The 24,314-nt window shown below is 36.0% G+C and overlaps 2 protein-coding genes and 1 long non-coding RNA gene across 31 annotated transcripts in view; all 3 read left to right on the forward strand.

Moving 5' to 3' along the window:
• Positions 1 to 11,609, forward strand: part of fam135a (family with sequence similarity 135 member A) — a 45,837-nt gene extending 34,228 nt beyond the window's left edge. For 23 of the 25 annotated variants that reach the window (XM_087278294.1, XM_087278277.1, XM_087278280.1 and 20 more), the window contains 8 exons: positions 152 to 1,895; positions 3,868 to 4,028; positions 4,125 to 4,216; positions 5,225 to 5,322; positions 6,995 to 7,146; positions 7,242 to 7,352; positions 9,848 to 9,961; positions 10,423 to 11,609. In XM_087278294.1, coding sequence (XP_087134420.1) covers positions 152 to 1,895; positions 3,868 to 4,028; positions 4,125 to 4,216; positions 5,225 to 5,322; positions 6,995 to 7,146; positions 7,242 to 7,352; positions 9,848 to 9,961; positions 10,423 to 10,628 — 2,678 coding nt within the window. In that variant the 3' untranslated portion in view covers positions 10,629 to 11,609. 25 annotated transcript variants of the gene reach the window in all.
• A 1,171-nt stretch (positions 11,610 to 12,780) lies between these two features.
• On the forward strand, positions 12,781 to 13,339 carry LOC147841167 (uncharacterized). The gene is made up of 2 exons (XR_015506267.1): positions 12,781 to 13,064; positions 13,207 to 13,339. It is a non-coding gene; the product is annotated as an uncharacterized LOC147841167 (long non-coding RNA).
• A 708-nt stretch (positions 13,340 to 14,047) lies between these two features.
• The window catches only part of zgc:172136, a 44,513-nt gene continuing 34,246 nt past the window's right edge, over positions 14,048 to 24,314 (forward strand). For 2 of the 5 annotated variants that reach the window (XM_087278273.1, XM_087278274.1), the window contains exons 1-4: positions 14,048 to 14,351; positions 15,405 to 15,595; positions 17,593 to 17,782; positions 19,248 to 19,445. The gene's annotated coding sequence lies outside the window, so the exon portion shown is untranslated. 5 annotated transcript variants of the gene reach the window in all.

The raw sequence follows: 24,314 nt of genomic DNA on the forward strand, positions 1-24,314 counted from the left end.
GTCATGACACCTGAAATGGCAGTAAAATTTTATTTCTCTCACCTTTATGCACTTAATCTCAAACTATTTTAGAAAAACAGTCCATTAGTGTACAGTAGTCACTTGGGATAAACTAATCAGCTAAATGTCTACTTTGTTTTCCACCCTAAAGATCGTGATGGTCCATGGCTCGGACTCCAAAACAACAGGAGTGGCTCTGTGTCCGCCAAAGCAGATAGATCCAACTCAAAGGACTGCATTGCCAGTGGAGCCCTCGGTCCGTATCCAGATAAGCAGCAAGCTTCCTTTGCCACTGCTTGGCCTGAACAAAACGAGCCTTCCCTTAAATCCAAAGCCAAGTCCATCAAGCTTAAGAAGAACACCAAGACCGAAAACTCAAAGAAGCTGATCAGACAGAGCTCGAAAGATTCTGTGGTGCTCACAGGCTACAAGAACTTGAAGGTTCCTCACAGTGAAAAGACCATTAAGTCCAAAGACATCGACCATCAATGCAATCAGAGAGATGAGCTAGAGGATGGAGGTAAATTCCTTCTTCAGAATGAAACCACGACCACGCATTGTGCTCAGAATGCTAAAGACTGCACATCTGGCAACCTTCAAGGTAACGCCACAATCCTAAGTGACGGCTTTCCCAATCTTATGAGTTTGCAAATGCAGGCCAGGCCCCAGGCAGGTACTGGAGCAGAGGCCGCCGCTGCCAGAGTAGATCCCACACATCCACCTGCTGGCCTCAGACATATTGATGTCAAACCCAGTGACAAGGACCCCTACCAGGGCGATAAGGTCACCGTTCTCTTACCGCACCACCCAGAGCGCACCACCAAGAGGGATGTTCCAGAAATCACACAGACTGATTTCTCTGAGTTCAAGAGTCGAGTTGGAGATGGTGCTACTTTCGTCGGACCTTGTGGAGCGGCTTTGAGGAACGATAATATTCCTCAAGCCTCCTCTAGACTCTCGGATTCTGGAATTGAAAGCGAACCCAGCTCTGCGACACAGCTAGCCCCGGTTTCTCCATCTCCTTTTGCTCCTACTGGGATCGAAGCACCTACAGAGCTGATTCCTCACAGACCACCTCCGCTCAGTCCTGCTTCCAGAGGAGCCACCGCATTGGAAGGCCTCAATCCTGAAAGCACCAGCGGCGTAAGCGGCGTCCAATCTTCCCTCACCTCCATCAACTCACTCCCTTCGGATGATGAGGTGGAGACAGAGGCCACCAGCAGGAAGTCCAGCATCCTGGTCCAGGAACAGAGTCTCATCTTCTCTGGAGAATCTCAAAGCCTCTTGCTGACAAACTCTAGAGTCTTGGCTCAACAAAAAGCCAGTCATGGAGATGGGATGGACTCTGCTTTGCAGTCCCGCTGTGAAACTTCTGCTTCTGACAGACTTGTCGGATCTAACGAGACAGATCTTCCAGGTGGTCCGGAAGCTTGTAGTGAACCACAGACAGCAGCCCAGTCCAGTACATCAGTCACCAGCAGCACAGACATGGTGAAGAAAGGCTTTGTAGAAAACTACTTTGGCTCTCGGTCCAGTACTGATATATCTGAAATCAGCCCTTTAGAGACGGCAGCCGTAACATTGGGTATTCAGACATGCCCCAATGCTAATGATGAAGAGGATGAGGAGGAAGAGCAGGAGCATGAGATGATTGAGAATGGTTATTATGAGGAGACTGACGGTGTGGTTTATGTTAATGGGCTCCCGGAGGATGAAGGGAGGTGTGAAGATGGAGGAGCGGAGGGAAGAACACTGTTTTATGATCATCTTGGTTTAGAACAGCTCCAGGAAACTTACATTCCCTCGGCCGGCATTCAGACACGGCCTACTGGACCAGCACCAACCAGCAGCGACTTATGCTGGTACAAGAGCGCCCCCACTGCTCAGATGACGGCGTGAGTTTAGATTCTCTTTCTCTCTGTTTTTAAAATTTGCCATGGACAAGAAACCAAAAGATTCGTTTATGTTTATAAGATGTGTTTATATTCAATTCAATTCAGCTTTATTTGTATAGCGCTTTTACAATGTAGATTGTGTCAAAGCAGCTTCACATAAATGGTCATAGTAACTGGAACTGTGTAGTTCAGTTTTTAATGTTTAAGTTCAGTTCAGTTTAGTTCAGTTCAGTGTGATTTAAAATCATTACTGAGAGTTCAAACACTGAAGAGCAAATTCATCGATACGTAGCTCTACCAATCCTGAACCATTCAACAGCGGAGAGGGAGGGAAAAAAAACTTCACCTGATAGGAGAGTGAAGAAAAAAAACCTTGAGAGAAACCATGAATATGTAATTCATTCGTTTTTAAATATTGGGAAATTCTTTGTATAAAAGATTCGAAGTCTTTTATGCTAATTTAATGTAAAATAACTTTTAAATTTGAATACATTTTGAGTGCAGTCTGGTGATGGCAAAGCTTTAGTTTCAGGAGTGATAAATCTTGGTTTCATTCTCCTTCAGAAATAAGTGATTATTCTAATTTGCTAATTACTGTGCTCAAAAAACATTTTTTTATTATCACAGCCAAAAATAGATTTGTTACTTCAAGAGGTGTCAAACTACGTTCCTGTTGGGCCGCAGCCCTGCACAGTTTAGTTCCATCCCTGCTTCAACACACTAACCTGAAGGTTGAAAACAAGCCTGAAGGATTCAATTAGTTTAATCAGGTGTGTTATACTCGGGTTAAATCTAAACTGTGCAGAGCTGCGGCCCTCCAAGAAGTGAGTTTGACATACCTTGAAGTAACTATTTTTGGCTGTGATAATAAAAAAGAATAAAATGAGCAAATTAGAATAATTACTGATTGTGAGTTTGACACCTGTGTACTATTTAATATTCATATATATATATATATATATATATATATATATATATATATATATATATATATATATATATATATATATATATATATATATACACACACACACACACACACACACATACATAAATGCATACATACATACACACACACACACGCATATATATATATATATATATATATATATATATATATATATATATATATATATATATATATATATATATATATATATATATATATATATATATAAATTTCACATATTACAGTTAATGAATTCATTTTATTTTCTATTTTTCAAAAAAAAATAAAAAATACTGACCACCGCGTTTATATATTCATGTTCACATTTAAATTTCATCTAAATACTTCATCAAAACTAAAATTTGCTTTAGCTAGGTTACACTATATTAATGTTCGTTTATATTATGTTTTAGGATATTTTTTTGAAGTATGGTTAAATAGAGCAGTTTTAAAATCAATGTTTTAATGTTTCTTAAGCAGCATTTCCACTGCACAGGACATTTGGACACAACAGTCAGAATTCGCCACCTTGTGGCAGTCGCACAGAATTTTCAGTATTGTCGTGCACCATTGGAGAGAAGTTGATTTTCGTGGTGTCCGAAATAAATAAAGTGCATAAAGTCCTTTACTCTCCGTGCGTTCACCATGGTTGAATGAATGAATACTAGAAACTCATAGACCGCTAAAAATTTTGGAGGTAATGTGGAGACAATATTTAAAAAAAATTTAATTACTCATTTATGAATAGAAATGTTTTTAATATAGACTTTTTTTCTGAATCAAAGAATAATGAAAAAAATCCTATTTTTCATCTCGCGCACATAGAACTGCTTGGACAACACATTACATCCGGTCGCATACGGTCTTGTTGCTGGAGTTCTAATATTTCAATATGTCCGCAGCTCAAATCTGATCTGAATTTTCCACATACAGAGATGATCTTAACTGCAGATTGTATTTGAGCTTCTTTGACTATTGACAGTAGTTTCTTATTTTAGTGAAACTGTTTGATTTATTGTTTAGTTTTGTCCAAGCGAAAGAGGAGTTGAAACAACTAAAGCTGCCAGGCTTCCTGTACAGTGAGGTGGCAGATCTGGCATCCACTGTGCCATATTTCAGCATGGATGAGGATGAAAACTGTGATGATGGCATACACCTTATAGTGTGTGTACACGGCTTGGATGGTAACCAGTAACACTCTCTTATGTTTTATTAAACTATGCATATAACCTTTGGTCCACATTATTGATTTATCTTTCAATTAATAACTCTGTCTTTAGGTAACAGTGCAGATTTGCGCCTGGTGAAGACTTATCTGGAGCTTGGGTTGCCTGGAGCTAGGATAGATTTTCTGATGTCTGAGCGAAATCAGGTAAAGAGCAAAACAGTCCGATTAGATGGGCAGTTTATTGATTCAATAAATGATTCGTTCTATATACACTCACTGGCCAATTTGTTAGGTACACCTTACTAGTACCGGGTTGGACCCTCTTTTGCCTTCAGAACTGCCTTAATCCTATGTGAATAGATTCACCAAGGTACTGGAAATATTCCTCAGAGATTTTGGTCCTTATTGACATGATAGCGTCTCATAGTTGCTGCAGATTTGTTGGCTGCACATTTACGATGGAAATCGCCCGTTCCACCAGGTCCCAAAGATGCTTTATTGGATTATGATCTGGTGACTGTGAAGGCCATTTGAGTACAGTGTTGTGCATTCAGAGATGCTTTTCTGCCTACTCCGGTTGTAACGAGTGGTTATTTGAGTTACTGTTGCCTTTCGATCAGCTGGAACCAGTCTGGCCATTCTCCTCTGACCTCTGGCATCATTACAGCATTTGCGCCCACAGAACTGCCACTCTTTTTCAGACCATTCTCTATAAACCCTAGAGATAGTTATGCGTGAAAATCCCAGTAGATCAGCAGTTTACTCATACCAGCTCGTTTGGCACCAACAACCATGCCACATTCAAAGTCCCTTAAATCATCTTTCTTCTTCATTCTGATGCTCGGTCTGAACTGCAGCAGGTCGTCTTGACCATGTCTACGTGTCTAAATGCTTTGTGTTGCTGCCATGTGATTGGGTGATCAGAAATTGGCATTAACGAGCAGTTGGACAGGTGTACCTAATAAAGTGGTCGGTGTGTGTAAATTGAAAATGCTATACATGTTTTATTTGTATTTCATACGTGTTTTTACCAATATCAGTTATATGCAAAGGCATTGAATATGCTGTTGACGATTGAAAATAATACTGGTATAGAGGATTAAAAAATTATAGAACGAAAAATCAGTCGGGTTGAAATATAAATTAAACTCTAGAAACATTGTTAAATGTGAAATGTAGATGCTAACCTTCATTTTCTTTGTTTATTATTAGAATGACACATTTGCCGATTTTGAGTCCATGACCGACAGACTTTTGGATGAAATTGTGCAGTACATACAAATCTACAACCTCACAGTTTCCAAGATCAGGTGAGATCTTTTTCTTTAAAAAACTGCAATTTGGAAATGTATTAACGCTGTGTTCACATCAGATGCAGATTAAGCATCAAGCGCAAATGATTTAGATGTTAAGACGCGAATAGACATCCTGCGGCACAGTTCGCGTAAATAAAGTGGCGCAAGTCGATCGTTTTGCGTGTTTGACGCATGAATCAATCTTGTTGTAAAATCTGAACTTCAGCTAACATTTGCGCCGCGTTAACCAATCAGTAGCTTCCTCTTGTAGGGGCGTGATTATGACGTAGTGGTTTTTGTTGGTGTCCTGAGGGGAAATCCTCTTGCAGACACTGGACAACAGCTCATCAAACTGGGCTCGGCTCAGTCTGAAGCACCCCTGAAACCTCCATCATCCAGATACAGTTTCTGCAGGAGTTGATGAACTCACAGAGCTGGGTGCACCTCTGAATGTATCTAGTGGACTCTGTCTTATATACTCTGTTTTTCAGCCTTCCTAAAGCAAATAAACACAGCTACTCTCTTAATAAAATCCATGTTAGTCATTAAGCAATGAAGTTAGAGTCACCATGCAGACAGAAGTCCTGCCCATGACATGAATCTATTTTGAAGTGAATAGCAAGTTTTATTCGTGCATGCTGTGTCTGGTGTGAACACAGCATTTTCACACATCTGCAAACATGGTTGAGGATGTTACATTTTTTTTTAGTCATGTCTAGCTTTTGTTGAGCATTTGAGCATTGTTGTCAATTAATTATTGAAATTATTAATATTTTATGTCATGCAGTGTAATCCATCTCAAAAAATTCTAAATGGATAATTTAATGGATAAATGGAAGTGGAAGTATTTAGTGGATAAATTAAATATAGCCACTTGCACCAAAACAATATTAAAATAATCACAGGCATATTTTATAAAATTACTTTTTGCTCTGATTCCCTTATTCGTTTTTTCTTTCAAAAATCTTATTGTACACCGTGAGTCACATTATAGCTTCATAGGGGGCTATAGAGTCAGATAAGCCTCAAAAGTACTTCAGGCTAAAGACACAATGTGCACATGTGTAGCCAAATTCACATGCATCAAACCAAATTCTTGCACACAAAATCTTTATATATATATATTCACAAAAACTGTTATAGACACATATTTTGTGAAGATATTTTTATTTTGTTCATGTGAATTGTTTATATTTATATATATATATATATATATATATATATATATATATATATATATATATATATATAAATATTTTGCGTACATGAGTTTGGTTTTATGCATGTAAATTTGGCTGCACTTGTGTCTTTTGCGTTAAGTAGTTTTGAGGCTTCTCTGACTCTATAGCCCCCTATGAAGCCATAATGTAACCCACAATGTACAAAGAGATCTTTAATAAGAACAAGGGAAAAACTAATAAAATAAATAAGGGAATCAGAGCAAAAAGTAAGTTAGAAAATGTGCCTGTGATTATTTTTGATAATTTTTTGGGTGCAAGTACATCGCATGTGTACATGTCTTTTACGTGAATTATCTGACTTCTCTGACTCCATAGGGGTGCACTTGAGCAGTTTTTTTTAACACAGGCCCTCTATATCCATCTTACATTGTCTTATCGATGGCTTAGACAAGTTTGCATCTAAATTACCAATATCCATATCTGAATAACTGTGTTTTCTGTCTCAGTTTTGTTGGTCATTCTCTGGGGAATCTGATCGTGCGCTCTGTGCTGACGAGGCCCAGGTTTAAGTGTTATCTCAGCCGACTGCACACCTTTCTGTCTCTGTCTGGACCTCACCTCGGCACACTGTACAACAGCTCAGCACTTGTCAATACTGGTAACCCGCAGTAGTTTTCTGAAAACAACAGTTTATGAGCTGTTATGTGGTAAACTTTTAGTAAACACTTTCTCGTTTTTTGTTTTGTGTTTCAGGATTGTGGTTCATGCAGAAGTGGAAGAAGTCTGGCTCTCTGCTGCAGCTGACCTGTCGAGACCATTCAGACCCGCGTCAGACCTTTCTCTATAAGCTGAGCAAGAAAGCAGGTGTATCTTCATTTTGACTGGACTGACTGATATGGCAAATAATTTATTTTTTATTTTATCTATCATATTTTTTCTCCAAATTGATTAGTAACAATATCTAATTAAAAATAAATACATAAGGATATAATGAAATGTTTTTTTTTATAAGATGTCTATTTTGATAGATTAATTTTAAGAATGCTGCCAGCCAAACCAAAAATCTGAGGTTTAATTAATTGCATTTTACAGTAAATTTTATTAACAAAAATAAATTACACTTTTAGCCTTAAATTAAGGCAACTTTATTAAATTAATGTAAATGCTAAAAAGTTGTGACAAATAGTTAATAAGCAGGGTTTTTTCAATAGTGTCTGGTATTGAGAGATCAATTAAATGTGCAAAATGTAAACATAATAATGTACTTATTACAAAACCTTATGCATTATATTAGAACTATGCAACAGTTTTTGCCTAGTAGACTGTCAACAGTGTCTTTAAAGGAATAGTTCCCCAAAAATGAAAAATGTCTCACTATTTACTCGCACTCAAGTGGTTCCAAACCTTTATCAGTGTTTTTTCTTCTGTTAAACACAAAACAAGATTTTCTGAACAGTGTTGTAAAAAGCAGCCAATGACATCCATAATAGGATTACAAAATATTTAGAGGTGTGACGAGACACTCTGCGAGACTAGATGAGAGCCGAGATTGGGTTTACAAGAACGACACAATATTTTTACACTATTTTAAAGAAAGCTTCAGTGATGATGAAATATATGAATGGAAAATTGTGTTTTATTCCACTGATACACAAATCATAAAATGCAAAACTATTTAGCTGCTTTTTAAACTCAACTTGTAATGAATGTTATTTTACTTTTATTTTAATGAATTCTATGCAGTAAAGGACATGCAAACACTGCAAAATATTTTGCTAATCTATGGATGGAAAATAGTGTTTATATATCATTTTAAATATTAGCAAAATATTTACTAATACATGAATAAAAAATAGATTTTTATTCAACTGAAGAAAAAAAAAATGACAAAATGTAAAACAATTTAGGTGTTTTTTTAAGGACAGCATAATGTTCGGTGATGATGAGGATAATGATGACAATGACGACTGGTGTTGTGTGCACTTGGAGGAGATTGCGATCCTCTGCCCTGCCCCCATTGCAGCAGCAATGCGCTTATGAAAAATACACACGGCCCCGTTTACATTAATACGTCTTAGTTTTAAAATGGCATTTTAGAAAGAAAACGGTCCACACTGGCTTTACACCTAGCATTTCTGAAAAGCCCTCCTTCCACACTATACCGCTGAAAAACGCACATCACGTGACCACACACAAACACACTCTGTCATGTGCTCTAGCATATGCTCGCGTCTGAGCTCCAGCAGCCGGCGGGTGCTTCAAGCACAAAACCGCAGAGAGTTCTCTATATTCTCACTATAGTTACTCACTGTAGTTGTTAAAGGTGATATTTAATTCATCTTGTGTTTATCTAATGACTCTTTGGTCTTTTTGAATCTGGTAACATGTCACAGCGTCAGTACACTTCTTCAATCATTCGCTTTCACGCTTGTATTTAGTAATTTTAGCGAAAACCTCAGATACTGTTGACTGGTTCCTGTTGGTTGTGAACCTTTTTTACCAAACAAGTTTGTCGACGCCATTATAGTGACACCGATCACTCTACCATTTTCCTGCGGGAAAAGTAATTGACAGGTGGTAATTTGTGTGTAACTTATCTTTATTTATGATTTGGTTATGGGTAAAACAAAGACCATGCAGGTCAGGTAGTTGAAACGGTAGGCTACAAATAAATAATTGATTATGAATCTATTAATTATTCATAAATAATTAATTTACCGCCGCCTACAACGATGATGCCATTGTCCATCGTGACGTTTCACATTAGACATCGTACCGTGCCAAATTGATCGTCATCGCCCAACGCTACTCTACATGTCTTAATTAAATTTGTTTACGATGGTTATGACTTTGTCAATAAGACAGCCTGGATTGACAGCTGTGTTGAAAGCACATGATCTGCGGTTTAAATCCAATCCTGTCTCCAGTCTTCAGTGGTAAATTCACCCTCACATTCCATCATAACATGACAACTCACAAGAAAAAATTTCACCTCAACGAGAAATCTTGCCGTGATTTAGTTGTCCGAGATCTTGTCATACCCCTAACTATGAAAACCAATAACTGTTTTTCATACATTCTAGTATCTTACTTTGTGTTTAACAGAAGAAAGAAACTAAAACAGTGAAAGATAATTAAATGACAATTTTTTTCTTTAGATGAACTATCCCTTTAGGTACAGGTAGATTAATGCTTATGGGCTGTTGTGTCATATTTTTGCTGTGTGATTGCCTCTCAGATTAATCTATAATGAGTAAAAATTGATTTAAAAAAAAGAGCTTATCATTATCTGCATATATTAAATCACAATTTGGTATGATATTGTTGTCTATTTCTAAAGCATCAAAACTGTGTTTCAGGCCTTCAGTTCTTCAAGAATGTGGTGTTGGTGGGCTCTCTTCAGGACCGATACGTCCCTTATCACTCCGCTCGAATCGAGATGTGCAAAACAGCCTTAAAGGACAAACAGACTGGTGAGAAAACAAACACTTTTGATATTATAGAAGATGATAAACTTGTATTAGTTATGAATGGGAGAGAATGCAATGGTGTGTTTGGCAGAATGGCTCATTTGCTAATTGAGGAAGTTATTCATCATTGATATTGAAGCAGTCAGTGTTTTTGTGACCTCCACTTCGAACTTTCCATGCACAGTGACTGGTCAAGCCTAAATTAATGCTATTTGAGTCCAGAGGTTTCATTTCTCAACATGTGCCATATTTTTCTATATAGAATATTAAATATGAACGTTGTCTACAATCATGTGACCAAAAACCTTCTTGTAACGAATCAGTTAATACTAAATGACAGCCACTGTCCTAGCTCGTAGACTAATTCATTAATTTTTTCCACCTCTAACATTATTTTGTTCCCTTATTTCTCTCTCTCTTTCTCTTTTTTTCTCTCTCCCTTTCTCTCTCCATCTGTTAATCAGGTCCGGTGTATGCTGAGATGATCGAGAACCTTCTCCTTCCTGTGCTTCAGAACAAAGACTGTAACCTGGTGCGTTACGACGTCATCCACGCGCTGCCCAACACCGCCAACTCTCTGATCGGCCGCGCAGCTCACATCGCCGTCCTGGACTCTGAGATTTTCCTGGAAAAGTTCTTCCTGGTGGCAGGGCTCAAGTTTTTTCAGTAGCCGTGCTAGACGGGAAGTGAATACCTCACTGCAAACGGACATTTCTTTCCCGGTTATTTTCCCCCCTCACGGTTTTAAGTATGCTCCTGGAGGTAAAGCAAAATATATCAGTGTTATTTTTGTTATTGATTCTGTTTCTATTTAGTCTGTTGTGAACGTGGAATTGATCGTTTTTATTTTTTTACTGCCATGTCTTTTTATTTTTAAGTAATTTTAATGTTCTGTTCATTATTAAGAAAATCAAACCTCCTCGTGGTATTTTTTTTTCAGTGTTATTTATGTACAACGTTAATTTCTACGGTTTTCGTTTTAACCATTCTATTAAACTATCTTATGCTGAACTGGAAATGTAGCTGCTAAAAAAAAACTAAAGTTAAAAGAATGAACTATTTATTCGGGGTGAAGATCCAGGCCGTCTTCATGGTGAAAGCACGTTCACTTGAACATTCTCGAGCATCTAGGGTTGACTTGCATCTGAACTGCATAAAACATTTTTTCTATTAAGAAATTGCCATTTGACTACACATTTTTTTACAAACCTTGTTTTTATTACAAAGCTTCCTGAACATGGACGAACGTGATTGTAGCTGATACGAAGCAGCCTTGGACCGCGCGTTGGTTTTATACGATGTCTCTGGTGCCCATTTTGCATTCTCATGCACAATCTACACCCAGCCTGGTGTTGGGTGGGGGGGGAACGCACGCTCAGCATGTTAACATTTTATTTTTATTACAGGTGATACAGGTAGCTAATTAACAGTGGGCCTGGTGTGTTGGGTTGATGGTTCTTCAGTTTCAAACAGCACAATATTACTAATCGGATCACAGTTTTGGGGAAGTATTTATGTTTGGTTTCCTAAGGACGAGTTCATTGATGCTTGTATGCGAAGAGACTTTAAATAAAACATGAATTTATCCTGTTTTTGTTAAAATGGTTTTGTAACATGGACTCCACATTTCATTAAATGTATTCGCAATAAATGTTTTTTTTTTGGTCTTTATTTAAAAGCAGCTTTATTTTTGCAAAATGATGGCAATATATTTAATTTAGTTGGAACCAGTTGGAACCTATTTCCGTAATAGCTTAATAACGTTAAGTTTAATGAATTTAATTAATTAGATGAATAAAGCTTTACAGAGCTCTGGAGGTCAGAGAACAGCAACACGGGCAGTCTGCGTCAGCTGAGCACACACACCCACTTCCTCTTCCCCCCTATATTCATCGCCGTCTTTCTTCAGCCCCTGCCCAGGGGTGCTTCATCTGTTTTCTCAACCGATGGTAGGCCACCTATCAGCAGATGTTAGGTGGAACAGCTACTCTGCACAGACAAAGTTGCACGCATAACAGAGCCCACAAGAGAGTGTACATGGTTCTTCCTGTAAAGCCCACTATCATTTATTAGACAAAAAACAAACTGGCCAGCACATGCAACTGTCCTAGTCACAATTTGGCCATTTAAATAAAAATATAATAATTAAAACATAATAATAATAAAACAATAACGATGAATTCTTCTGAAATTTTCTAGTCTCTTTGGTAAAAAAACATTACATTTGAAAATTCCTGGATATCAACAACAGCCAAAATATGTTTAAATCAATTTATTACAGTCAGCTTCTGGTGCTTCACACCTTTTTATTGCTAATTTTTCTTTCAGAAATGAGGTCCAAGATTTAGAATAAAGTTACCTGTTAAATGTTTTCTCTGTTTAAAAATAATGCAGTAGTGAAAGAAGACTTTTCTTACATCAGATTATAGTCCCACCAAGTAAAAATAATATTAGATAGAAGTAACATGCTATTAGGTTATGTGACCGCTAGATGGCGATCTTGGATAATAAGCTCACCACCACTAGGAGTTCTAATGTCCTGCATCTGTCTTCAACTATATTCATCTGTTTTAAATATTCTACTGCATTTCAGAATATTACACAGCACCAAAAATGTAAAAATATATATTCAATATATTTAATATGGTTTTGTCCACAGCCGACTGCAACTAGCCATGAAGGAAATTCCCGAGCCCCTGTGCTCCAATGAGATGTGCTCTCTTCAGCGCTCACCATGACAACGAGACTCACAGCAATGACGTCGCCTTGTAAACATTTGCATCTGCATTCCTATAAAGCTCGTCGGTTCTCTCAGTCTTGTCAGTTCGCTCGTGTTGCTGTTTGTACTTCACCAAGGTGAGTTCAATACCTGACGAGTGAAGCCACGCCACGAAGTCCGCTTCGTGAAGCTTCACTCGGGCCCGTCTGTGCTGTAGCTCGAAATGTGCCGCCGAGCAACAATGCTGGCACGGACTGGCCCCCGGTAAGCTCGTGCACTCCCTGGGGCTAGGCGGCTTGTGAACCCTGGGCAGGGATCAATACAAGTCGTGAGGACCCTCAGGGAAACACGGGAGGCCGGTAGTGGGACCCCGCTGCGAGGGTTATGGTGAGTGGGAGCAGCCGAGGCCCACTCATCGTTTATTTTAAACTACAGTTTCAAACTTTTGTTAGTTTAAAATAGAAACCATGGCAACTGTAATGTTTTAACTGTATGTCTGGCTGTTGTAATCTTTTGCTTTGTTTTGCAGCAGAGTTGTTGAGCAAAGGACCATTGAAGACAACCGCGAGTTATATTCATGAGCCCGCCGTGCTGTTTTCTGAAAATTTATCTTGTTTAGATAAGTTTGCTGGTCAAACTAAATAAACTATACTCTTTCTAAACACGTCTCATGTTTTTTTTTTTTTTTTTTTGTCCTCTACAGCAATACACTGTTTTATAATAAGGTTTTAGTGATGATACTCCCAAAATAATTGAGCATAAATCCGCAGATTTTTAACACAGTTCTGACGGATTGTCTGATCCGTATACAATGACACCGTGACTTGTCATTCTAGCTGCTTTTCCACTATCGTGCCAAACCGTTCTAAGAACACTTCGGTACGGTTACGGTTGTTTCTCCACTGAGCCTGGAACGGCGCGGCACGATTACAAACCGTTCTCAGCCCGGAATTCTCGGCACGGTTAGACAACCGTGCTGAACTGTGCTGACAGATTATGTGTGTTGACGTCGCGACTCGGTTGCTAAGCTACCACAGCTGGCTCAGCAGAAGCGCGCTAGTCATCAGACATCCTCAATAAACTACAGTACATTTAATATAAAATAACGATCCAGGTCTAAACGATACAGTTTGAAAAGGGTGGATGATTTCCTAAATTAATGATGTTAGTGGTTCGTATGGGATCGTATGGGATGAGAGCATAGAGCAGTCTCTGGCAGAGAAGTGAATAACTCATCACATTCTTACGAAGATATTTTATTCATTAAAGTTGTTATTTTATTGACTTGAATACAGACCTACATCGCTTGCCTGAATGTGAGTTTATTGCACGCAGCGCTGTATTTCACAGCACAAAACTCGCTCTGATCCGGGAGAGACATGCCAGCGACTTGCGCTGCTGACTTTTTTTCCTGCTGCGCATCGAATAAAGCGAATAAAGTCACGCTTAGCATCGTCGATGTCCAAATTCCACAACAACATCACGATATATATATCCATGGAACACGAACTTGCAGACTCTTTTAACAACGAGGAAATAATTGCACTTTTTAATTCAAAGCCAGGACAGCGTGTTAATACCGGCGAGACCACCTGAAGGACGTCGTGTTGTAATGTCGGCCGTCCAAAAGACTTTGCTTGAAAGCTTTTCGGAGCGGCACTGTAACTGTCCAAGGTACTGTTGTATGATTTATATTATAGCATATGCACTAATAAACAAGTCAAAAGAATGAATGAATTAAATAAATATGGATTCTTAAATGTCAGAATTGCTTTTCCTCAAAAAATATCAATACGTTTTGACAAATGTTTTATAAAAATAAAATGAGCATTTTTATCATTTCAGCTATAGGCAATTATATGATTCAATTATACATAAGTTATATGACATTTATGAGGCATGTATGTTTCTGTGTTTTAGTTTTTTTGTGGTGATCTTTATATAGGCTAGCTACGCAAATATTTTCTAAAACGTCTAGCAATAATTCGCCTACAGCTTGTTAGTTAATATGAACACAAAAATAATTATTATAATAAAAATAAAATGATCAAAATAAAAAGATAATAGAGCAGCATTTTGCTAAATATAATAGTGCTTTAAATGCTTTAAATCCTGCAATATACGTGTTGTTTCATATTCGTTTTTATTTTCACTTGCTGCATTCGTTATTTAATGTTTGAATACTAAAACAAATAACAGCCATCGCTTAACTGGTTTCATTTTACCATCAAAATGTAGTATATTTTATATCATTATCAACTTTTGATATAAAAACGCAGTGTAATTTAATTAATTGTTAAAAATGAAATAATTTATGTGCTGTGTTTTTATTTTATTTTATTTTTTTAATTATATTTCTGCCACTATAATACAAATGCACTATTTTTGTTGTCTTATCATTGTTTATTTTTCTGTTATGTTCAGAGATTTTAAATATTATTTATTTCCCCTCCAATTATTTTTAATCATCACGTTACATTTTGGTAATTTTCACTCCAAATAAAATTTAGCCAGAGCTGCGCAACATATAAATAAATAAGGGTGCACATTTAGCACCCCTATTTCATAGAGCGGCATAACAGTGTTTAGTCACATGGTTGCTTTTGCTTTTATGAAAAAAAATAAATAAATAGTTTCGGCTCTTATTTAACTTTAGTTGAACAAAGGGAGCCGTTTACATTGCGTTACCAAGGCAACTACTGATGCGTTTTGTGTAATGTTTTAAAGAGCTTTGTCGCAGCACGACAGTGGAAAATGAAACCGTATCCGTGCTGTCTGGCCCGGTTTGGCACGGAATGGAACAGTTCTGTTTAAAGAACGATTCAGCACGATAGTGGAAAAGCGGCTTCTGACGGCACTGACAAGTTCATTGAGAGATGAACTAAGGATTTTAGGCAAGAGACTGGCTTTTTTTGCAGGTAATCCATGCTGTTTTGTATGTGCTGTTTTAAGAAATGCACTTTACTGTTATGTAAATTTCAAATCTGAGAAATGTACCAAAGCGACTGAGAAAAACTGGAAAACAACACAAGTTAATGTAAAGACGAAAAGTCTGCAAAGACAAAAGTGTGTATTTTTATTTGCACATATTCTTTTATAAAAATAATAGTGTATACATAATTGGGTTTTACATTTTTTGGCTTAATAATTAATACTTTATAGTCTACTCATTTTCACGTAACCATGGTAGTAGAAAAAAGAAGAGAGTCGTGTATTGTAAAATATATTTCTAAAAATCCATAGTGGAATAGAACATCACAACCATGCAAGTGTCAGTCACTTTTTTAAATGTATGACTTTTAAAGTCTTTTTAAAAACCATTGTAAAAATAAATGTCAGTCTTACAGGACTACATGCTAAGAATGTTCTGATTTTATTAATTTAATAACATACAATTTAATATTAACCTCAATGAGCCTGGTTGACACCATGTTTTCAGCACAAGTCTATTGGTCTGATTTTGGATCATCCTCGGTGTTCAGTTGTGGCCTGTATTTATTTTCAATGTATTTGATTACCATAAAGGAGTATGAAAGTCTAAACTGGTGCTATAAAATCAGTCTGTGTTGTTAATCTAACGTACTAATCTAATACGAAGGTGTATAGTGTCATACGGAAAAGAGTCATGCATTGACATACTTTATTCTCTAGATGGCAGTGTTCACTAGATCTCGATAAGGACAAAACTAGTGAACACTGCTATCATTGAGAGCTGTGGGCCGAAACTTTAAAAACAAATCGAAAACAACATTAAATCGTAATTATTAATGCTGTATAATTTTAAATGATAACTCACTAAAATAAATAAACGCATGACACGGGGGAGTTCAAGCAGAATCTGCCGTTGCCTTCATTTGCTTACTGATGTCTCTGTATCGTCTTCTTTTCCTTTGGTATGTACGTTTTTAACATTTGTTTTATCAGATTTATTTACAACATTTCAATGAAACCTTTCATATTTCAGCTTTTTTTTGTAGCTTTGCAACAAACAAAAGGTTACATTAAAAGAAAGTTAAGAGAAAGTAGTCTCTACACCTCTTAATTCTCCCTCTTCTCAGATGGGATTGAGGGCCAAATCAAAGGCTACCATGTGCCAACTTTAGTCCATGAGCCCTGTTTTGGGCATCTCTGCTCAAGACCATTAAGATTTCTTTTAAATTCTATTGCATTATCTTGTACTTTGTTGAGCTATTTTAGCATCACCAAGACTGGTTTTATGAGTATTTGTAATTTAAAATGTCAATATTTTTTTATATATAATTTTTCATTCATTCATTCCTTCATTCATTCATTTTCTTTTCGGCTTATTCGCTTTATTTATCCGGGGTCACCACATCAGAACGAACCGCCAACTTATCCCGTTAGATTTTACCCAGCGGATTCCCTTCCAGCCGCTACCCATCTCTGGGAAACATCCACACACTCATTCACACACAAACACACACATTGTATGTTGTATGTTTGAATTTTAAGTCTACACAACTTTGCTTAATTTACGTCGTTTTTAGTTTAAATTTTAAAAAAAGTAAAGCATAGATAAAATAAGCAATTGAAATATTAAACAATTTTTTAAGTAATTTATCTCTCATGGTTTTATTTAATGATTAGTCTAATATGATATATGTGATATAAATTTTATATGCATAATTATTTGTCCATTAAATATTTGCTGAATTTTGCTTTCCTTTAAGTTGAGATTAAAAAAAGCCAAAACAGTTCAACATTTTTTCAATAGCAGTTTAAGTTAACATCAACAAACATAATATTATAAAAGCATAATACTACAGATTCAGAAATCATTCATCTGTTTAAAGTCTTATTATTTCAGAAACACAACTGCTGTTTTATCAAACGTTTGACTGATCCATTATGTTTTGTTTTTCTTCCTGCATGGATTATTGCTGTGTGATGTGAGATGTTATCGTCTCTCTGTTCGGCTCCTGGTGTTTTTGCTGCATGTGGCCTCTTGAAACCAGCTGATCTCTGGAATGCGGGGTCACCATGGAAACCTGAAAGACCTGAATGAAAGCAGCCTGTTGAGCAGCAGCAGCAGCAGCCCCAGTTTTCCAGACTCCCCCCTCTGAAAGCGGGACGACCAGGAAAAAGTAGGAAAATGGACAATTTATCAACACAAACAAATAAAAAAGTGTGATGAAAAAAAAGCTGTAATTTGCCTAATCATGAAGTATTTTTGTCTGCAGTGTTTCAACTTAAAGCAAGGTGAATAGGGTAAAAACTTATTATAATTCCCCAGTTTATTGATTACATTAAGAATTACAAACTTACTATTATTACAAGCTTTCTAAAATTTTAGTTTTAAGTGTAATTTCTAATAAATAATGCTAATTAGCATATACATTTCAAGAACAAACATCTAAACATTGGATTATCATCTTCAATTATTATTATTGTTATTATTATTATTATTATTATTATTATTATTATATTTATTTATTTATTTTTATAAGTATTTTTTAAAAAACATTTTTAGGAATCTCTTTTTTGACTCTATAATTCAGAAATTACTTTGCACACATTTGCACGTATTTATTATTATCTTTATTTGGAATTATGGAGTATTAAAGAGTTATATATAACCAGGCAAATTATGCATAAGCAAATCCCTCTAAGGTAAAAACCCCAGAATACATGTGTATACGGGAGAAAGCCCTGAGCTTATAAGATCCTCGAGCCCTGGGCTCCCTCCTGTTTGCAGGGCTAGAGGGGAGTTTGAGCTCAGGTAGATCTCGATGAACTTATTTCTGGTAAATAAAAGATATAGATGGATATTCTTCAAGAAGAAGATACTGAGGTTAAAAACTCATAACTTAGCTAACTTGGGGCCAGCCATCATAATCATCATAGGCACGTGATCCTCTCGAAATTAGTTTATAAATAAACGTCACTACATGCATTTTAGATCTGTTCTTTCCATTAGACAAATAAATAATAGCTTAAAGTGATTTTCTTTTCAGATGTCTAGAAAGGAGCAGAACGAGATGTACTGTCCCTACAGGGTTATTTCCGTCATGGAAAACCTGGAAAAGTCCAGGCATTTTCCTGGCCTGAAAAAGTTTAAAAAAAAAACCCCGAAAAAGTTTTGGAAAAGTCATGGAAATGAGTTTAACAAATATCTGTATACTTGAATTAGGGCTGTTGTGAATTGGAAAAATCCAACATTACCATATTTTGTGTTTCTGTGATATATATTGCGATGTGAATAGAAGCCCTAGCTTGAATATAGATAGGTTAGTTGTCTTTAATTCTTTTCTGTCCTTAGCCGAAAACCTTGCTCATTATTAAAGATTGTTAGTGCTGTGTTAGCATTTTCTAAATCAATTTTACATAGATATAAAAACAAATTTAAACAAAATAGATTGATATGTATATTCTATGATATGCTGTAATAAATTTGAACATCATTGTTTTTCTTATTATTTATCATGTTTATGTAGACATTACATGAAACATTACGTCATGAAAATGTACTTTAAAGTTCTAGAAAAGTCTTGGAATTTTAGTAGTAAAAATGTGTATGAAGCCTGCATTTATCATGTGATCTGTTAACAGAAGGATTGACCTGGGCAGAGAGAAAGAAGGCCAGAGATCGAGGGTCAAGTGAATATGATCACAGCAGGGGTCAGCGGTTGAAGCGATTCTCCTGGAGACCCTCAAGAGGCTGAAATTGGCAAGACAGAGAACAGCTTTATTTGAACAATGGCAACAGGGAATAATCCCTAACGGCCTGTTGTGACCCCAAAGAGACACGTAATCACCGCACACACATGAACACAAACAGCACGATGCGTCTTAAACTCCTGTTTCTTCCTAAAAATAAATCACAGTCATTTAAGAAAATACCCTGTAGAAGACAAATGTAATAGTTATCATCATGCTTATAGGGATAGTTCAGCCTAAATGTAAAACTTCTCTCATTATTTACACATTCTTTACTTGTTTTAAACCTTTATGAGTTTCTAGTTACAGCAGGTATCCAGCATTTTTTCTAAATAAATTATTTTTTACCGTGTGTTTAACAAAAGAAACTCATCAATATTTACTGTTTTTGGCAGACTATTGCATTAAGATGCTAATAAGAATTGTGTTCTCTAAAATAAATGTTGAAAACCTGTAACCATTGACTTCCATAGTAAATGTTTTTCCTACTATGGAAGGCAATGGTTTTTTACAGTTTTTTAACATTCTTCAAAATATCTTCTTTTTGTGTGTTCAACCGAAAAAACCCCTCATAAATATGTACTTTTTTTGTGAACTATCCCTTTAAGATACTAATGAGAATTGTGTTTTCTAAAATGAAGTTTGAATATGTAAAATAGGCATTGCCAATATAAATATTGGTAATTGTTTTTGTAATTGTAATTAAAATCTATAGACACAAACTGATAAAGTGTAATGTATTTTGAATGTTTTCTTTGACTAAAACACGATGGATGGATGGATTATCACGATGATAATTGTTTGATTCGTTTACACTGCGGTGGGATCAGATGTTTGGGTGGTTAATTACGGGAAGGCCTGAATTAGTGTAATCTCAGACATTTAATGCTGATCTTGATTAGCAATCTGTTTGTTATGGATTTAATCTGACCCAGACAGCAGAGAGTTCATTGTTATTGCCTAAAGAAGAGAATTCCCCGCAGAAGTGAAGAAAACAGAAGATGGCACAAAAGTAACATGATCTAGTTCTGCAGTCTCTGCTGTTTGCAGGTGCAGGTTGTGTTTGCATACTTCTGCTAGCTCAGTTTTGATCTGCATGCACTATATTTAGATGAGATGCAAAAACTAGTGCCATCTGAAACATTCTTCTAAATTAGCATTTCTCTCAGGCTCTTGTCTAGGTTTAATAGTTTTGCTTTTATGGCAAATAATTTATCATTTTTATTGCCTTTACTATGAAATAGCTAAACATAAACATATGAGGTTGAGAAAAATGCTCATTGTAGAAGAAAACTCCAGAGGGCACTTTTGCATCTGAACTCTTCATTTAACAAAATGGAAAACCACCATCTTTTTCATCTAGGCATATGTTAATATATGTAGGCCTTAGTTATAAGATGCTTACCATTTTATTTGGACTGTTTAAGAGGAAATTCAGTTTTAAATGTTGGTATTTATATAGTAATTAATTATTTTAGTATTACATTATAGTAATACATATATAGCATTTTAGTATTAGTTATTATAGTTTACAGTGTCTGCATGGGCTGTAAACAGACTTGTAGAAAAACCTCTGGGTTAAGGATTTAGACTTTCTTGTTTTATACGACGTTTAAGCATTCTTTTATTGCAGTGTTTACAGTAGACTCGTTCACACACGACTGGCACAAAAGTATTGTTGCATCTCAATTTAAAAGAAGGGTCATACATATTCATGAATAGGCACAGGGGGTTGTTTATGTAGACGGTCACTGCGGACAACCAACGTTTTACGGCTTCCCCTGACTAGTATAGTTTTTTTATGCTTTTCGATTTATGTTAATGACAAATACCGCGTGTTTAGAGCAGTAGTGAGGTGCTTCTGTTAGCGCGATGTCAGCAAACTCCCCCGCGGAGGGATAATTTGGTTCAGCCCTATCTACAGCACGGATTTTCTCTCATCGTCCGTCAGTCAGTGAGCGCGAGCGTGTTTACGTGATACTTCAGTATCAGCATCAAACCTCAAAACAAACACACACACGGATTTTAATACGCGGTAAGTGTTTCCCCTGCTTCTTTTTAATAGCATTATTTTGTCTTTGGGAGTCTAATGCACTAGTTCTACTACAGTTACTTTAGTATTTTCTGCATAGTGATATTTATCAACAGGTGGATGGAATGATCTATTTGAACCCAAATATTGCAGTCACTACTTAGTTCACATTACGGTTCCTTATTTTATATGGACTGTTGTATCGAGTGTTTTTTTTTCTTTGATTTTTCTCCCCGTGTAGTTGATTTTATTGTTAAATTTTGTCGATAAGCATTTAAGCAACATTCAAGGACAGTTTGTACATTTCATGTACTGCTGTATTTAGTTTTTTTTTTTTTGATTTTCTCTTTTGTGGATTAGTTTTATTGTTCAGTGTTATATATAAGTATGTAAGCAACACACAAAATAATTTATTCAATAATTAACATTAAATTTCGCATAACTGCACATATTGAGATTGTTTTATTTTATAAAGCTGAATTTAGTTTCATTTTGTTTGTTGTTTGATATAAAATTAGTGGAGAAGCTGTTATTATGGAAATTACACTCAAAAAAATAAATGACATTAAATTTAACATTCATGGACATTTTTATTCCTCAAAAGTTTCTTTACAGTTCAAAAGTGCTGTGAAATGATTATGAAACAGTTGTTCACATCATAAAACATGTTTTTCACTAAAGGATATTTGTCAAACTCAAAAAGTGCCTTTTAAGGCATCCTTGTAAAAACCTACATTTGCCTTTTCTTGGAAACAATATTTTAAAGTATAGTAAATCTTAGAATTACACTTACAAAAGTAAACATTCTTTATTTGATGGTTTCATGAAGAACCTTTAACATCAAGTTCATTCCACACAACTCTCTGTTATTTAAATTCTAAAATATGTTTCTAAACAAGTTGTTTTTGAAGATTTTGCCACTTACGGTTCTAATATACGGCATTCCTGTAAAACAATTGTTTTTTTATCTTTATCTTTTTAAATCTTTATTTTTAAGAGTGCATTTCTAAAATTGAAGCTTTTAAAAGTCTCCTAAAGTCACTTTCACATAGTGCTGGGCTTATAAACGATATTATAGATCATTTCAATGTCGTTATGCCATTGGCCCATGAACATTTCCTGTTGTTATCAAACTATTTTATAACTGTAACACGCGACAATTCAATCATAACTTAATGTTAAAACAGCTGTCATAATATTAGTTATCAATATGTGGTTCTTTTTGGATTTTTGGAAATTAAAAAAAAAATTAAATTGTAAAACAGGATATACGTTGGTACCATTGTTTTTGTTAGATCCCTCAAAATGGTTTATATCGAAGCGCGATAAAATTTATGTCAAAAACATTGAGAAGCTCTGCACTTTTTTACTCTATGTTGATCTAAGAGCCAGTCACACAGCAGAAATGTGCAACAATGGGAATCTAAAAGTGTGTTGATATTAGAGATGTACCGAATTTTTGGCCACTGAAAAATATATCGGAAGAAAATGTTATGCCGTTTATTGGACCCTCTCATTTTTGTGGCTTCAGTCATTGTTGGCATACTCTTTTAAATCTGGAAATAATTTACAAGTTATATCAAAATATATATCGTTATCATTTAAAAAATAAAATAATTAACCAAGATCGCATTTTTGCCATATCGCCCTACTTTCCCACTACAGTGAAGTTGTTTTGCATGTTCCTTCATATACTGCAGATGGTGAGATTGTAATATACAATATAAGACAAAAAATACACTTTAATGAACAAATTAAAAAGATTCTTCCGGAAAAAAAAGTCAATTTTGATCAAATCAAAGACAGTTGAGTTGAACTTTTAGTCTGTGAGAACAGTACAGAGAGGGAAGCGGTTGGAACTTAATTACAGATATAACAGACTCACCCTCTGACAGGTCTAAACATGAATGCTCATTCAACGGGCAGCGAGGTATGATCGTTCATGACAAGATGATGAGTGTTTTTTTCTTTAAAAGCTACAGGTGGGTGGAAAACCAGCTTTTGACTTATCTTTAGATCCTAGTAGTATATAGAGTCTCGTGATCAGGATTCAGCAATAACCTAAGGTGCCTTTCTGTATAGGAACTAATTTTCGGTGGAAGTACTGTTGAATACACACCATGGCTGATCTCCACCCTGAGGCTTTTCTGAGTCTGTTTCTTCTTAAATTGTTCTGTAATTAACACATGAATACATATTCAAAGGTGTTGGGATTTGAAGAGGGAAAGGAAAACTCCTTAAGCACACAGCCGCGGTCTGTTGTTTGGAAAAGTTGTGTCGAAGACTTGTACTTGCTTTGAGGCAGGAGTGATCCTCCTTTATCTGTCCTCACAAAGTGGCTTTTCCAGTCTGAAAAATGCATGCTTGATTGATTTACAGTTGTTGTTCTCAGTGAGGTGTGTGTGTGTGAGTGTGTGTGCCAGTTTGAGAGGGACACATTTCAACTGATCTTTTGACTCCCTATTAAGAATTTAATCAAACTCTAAAGATTATTCATACACCATCAGATTCATTACCATTTATGCAAAAGATTTGCATTGTTTTTTCATCAAATCTAAATGCTAGCTAAATATTTCCATATTCAAAACGGATGCAAAAGCAGCATAAAGCATCATAAACATATCCTGTATGGCTTGTTTTGTATTGAAAGTGTAGCAATATCTTTCTGTAGTGAACCAACTCGCTTATGTTTCTTCTTGGTAGAAGTGCAGAGCATTTTCTGTGTCGTAATATTTCATGGAGGCTGTTCAGAATTGCAATTTACAATGTCATGTAAAAGCCATGAGCTAATTATTTCTGCTCAGGTCCACCTCAGCTCCTAGTATATCAAAGCAAACGGTTTAATTGCTCTGTAAATGCGTTTACCACATCTAAGCAGCATTAAACTGTCCTGCTGAGTTTTGCTCCAACCCTAATCAAACACACCT

The sequence above is a fragment of the Danio rerio genome, chromosome 13 (assembly GCF_052040795.2).
Source record: "Danio rerio strain M-AB ecotype USA chromosome 13, GRCz13ab, whole genome shotgun sequence".
Classification (NCBI taxonomy): domain Eukaryota; kingdom Metazoa; phylum Chordata; class Actinopteri; order Cypriniformes; family Danionidae; genus Danio; species Danio rerio.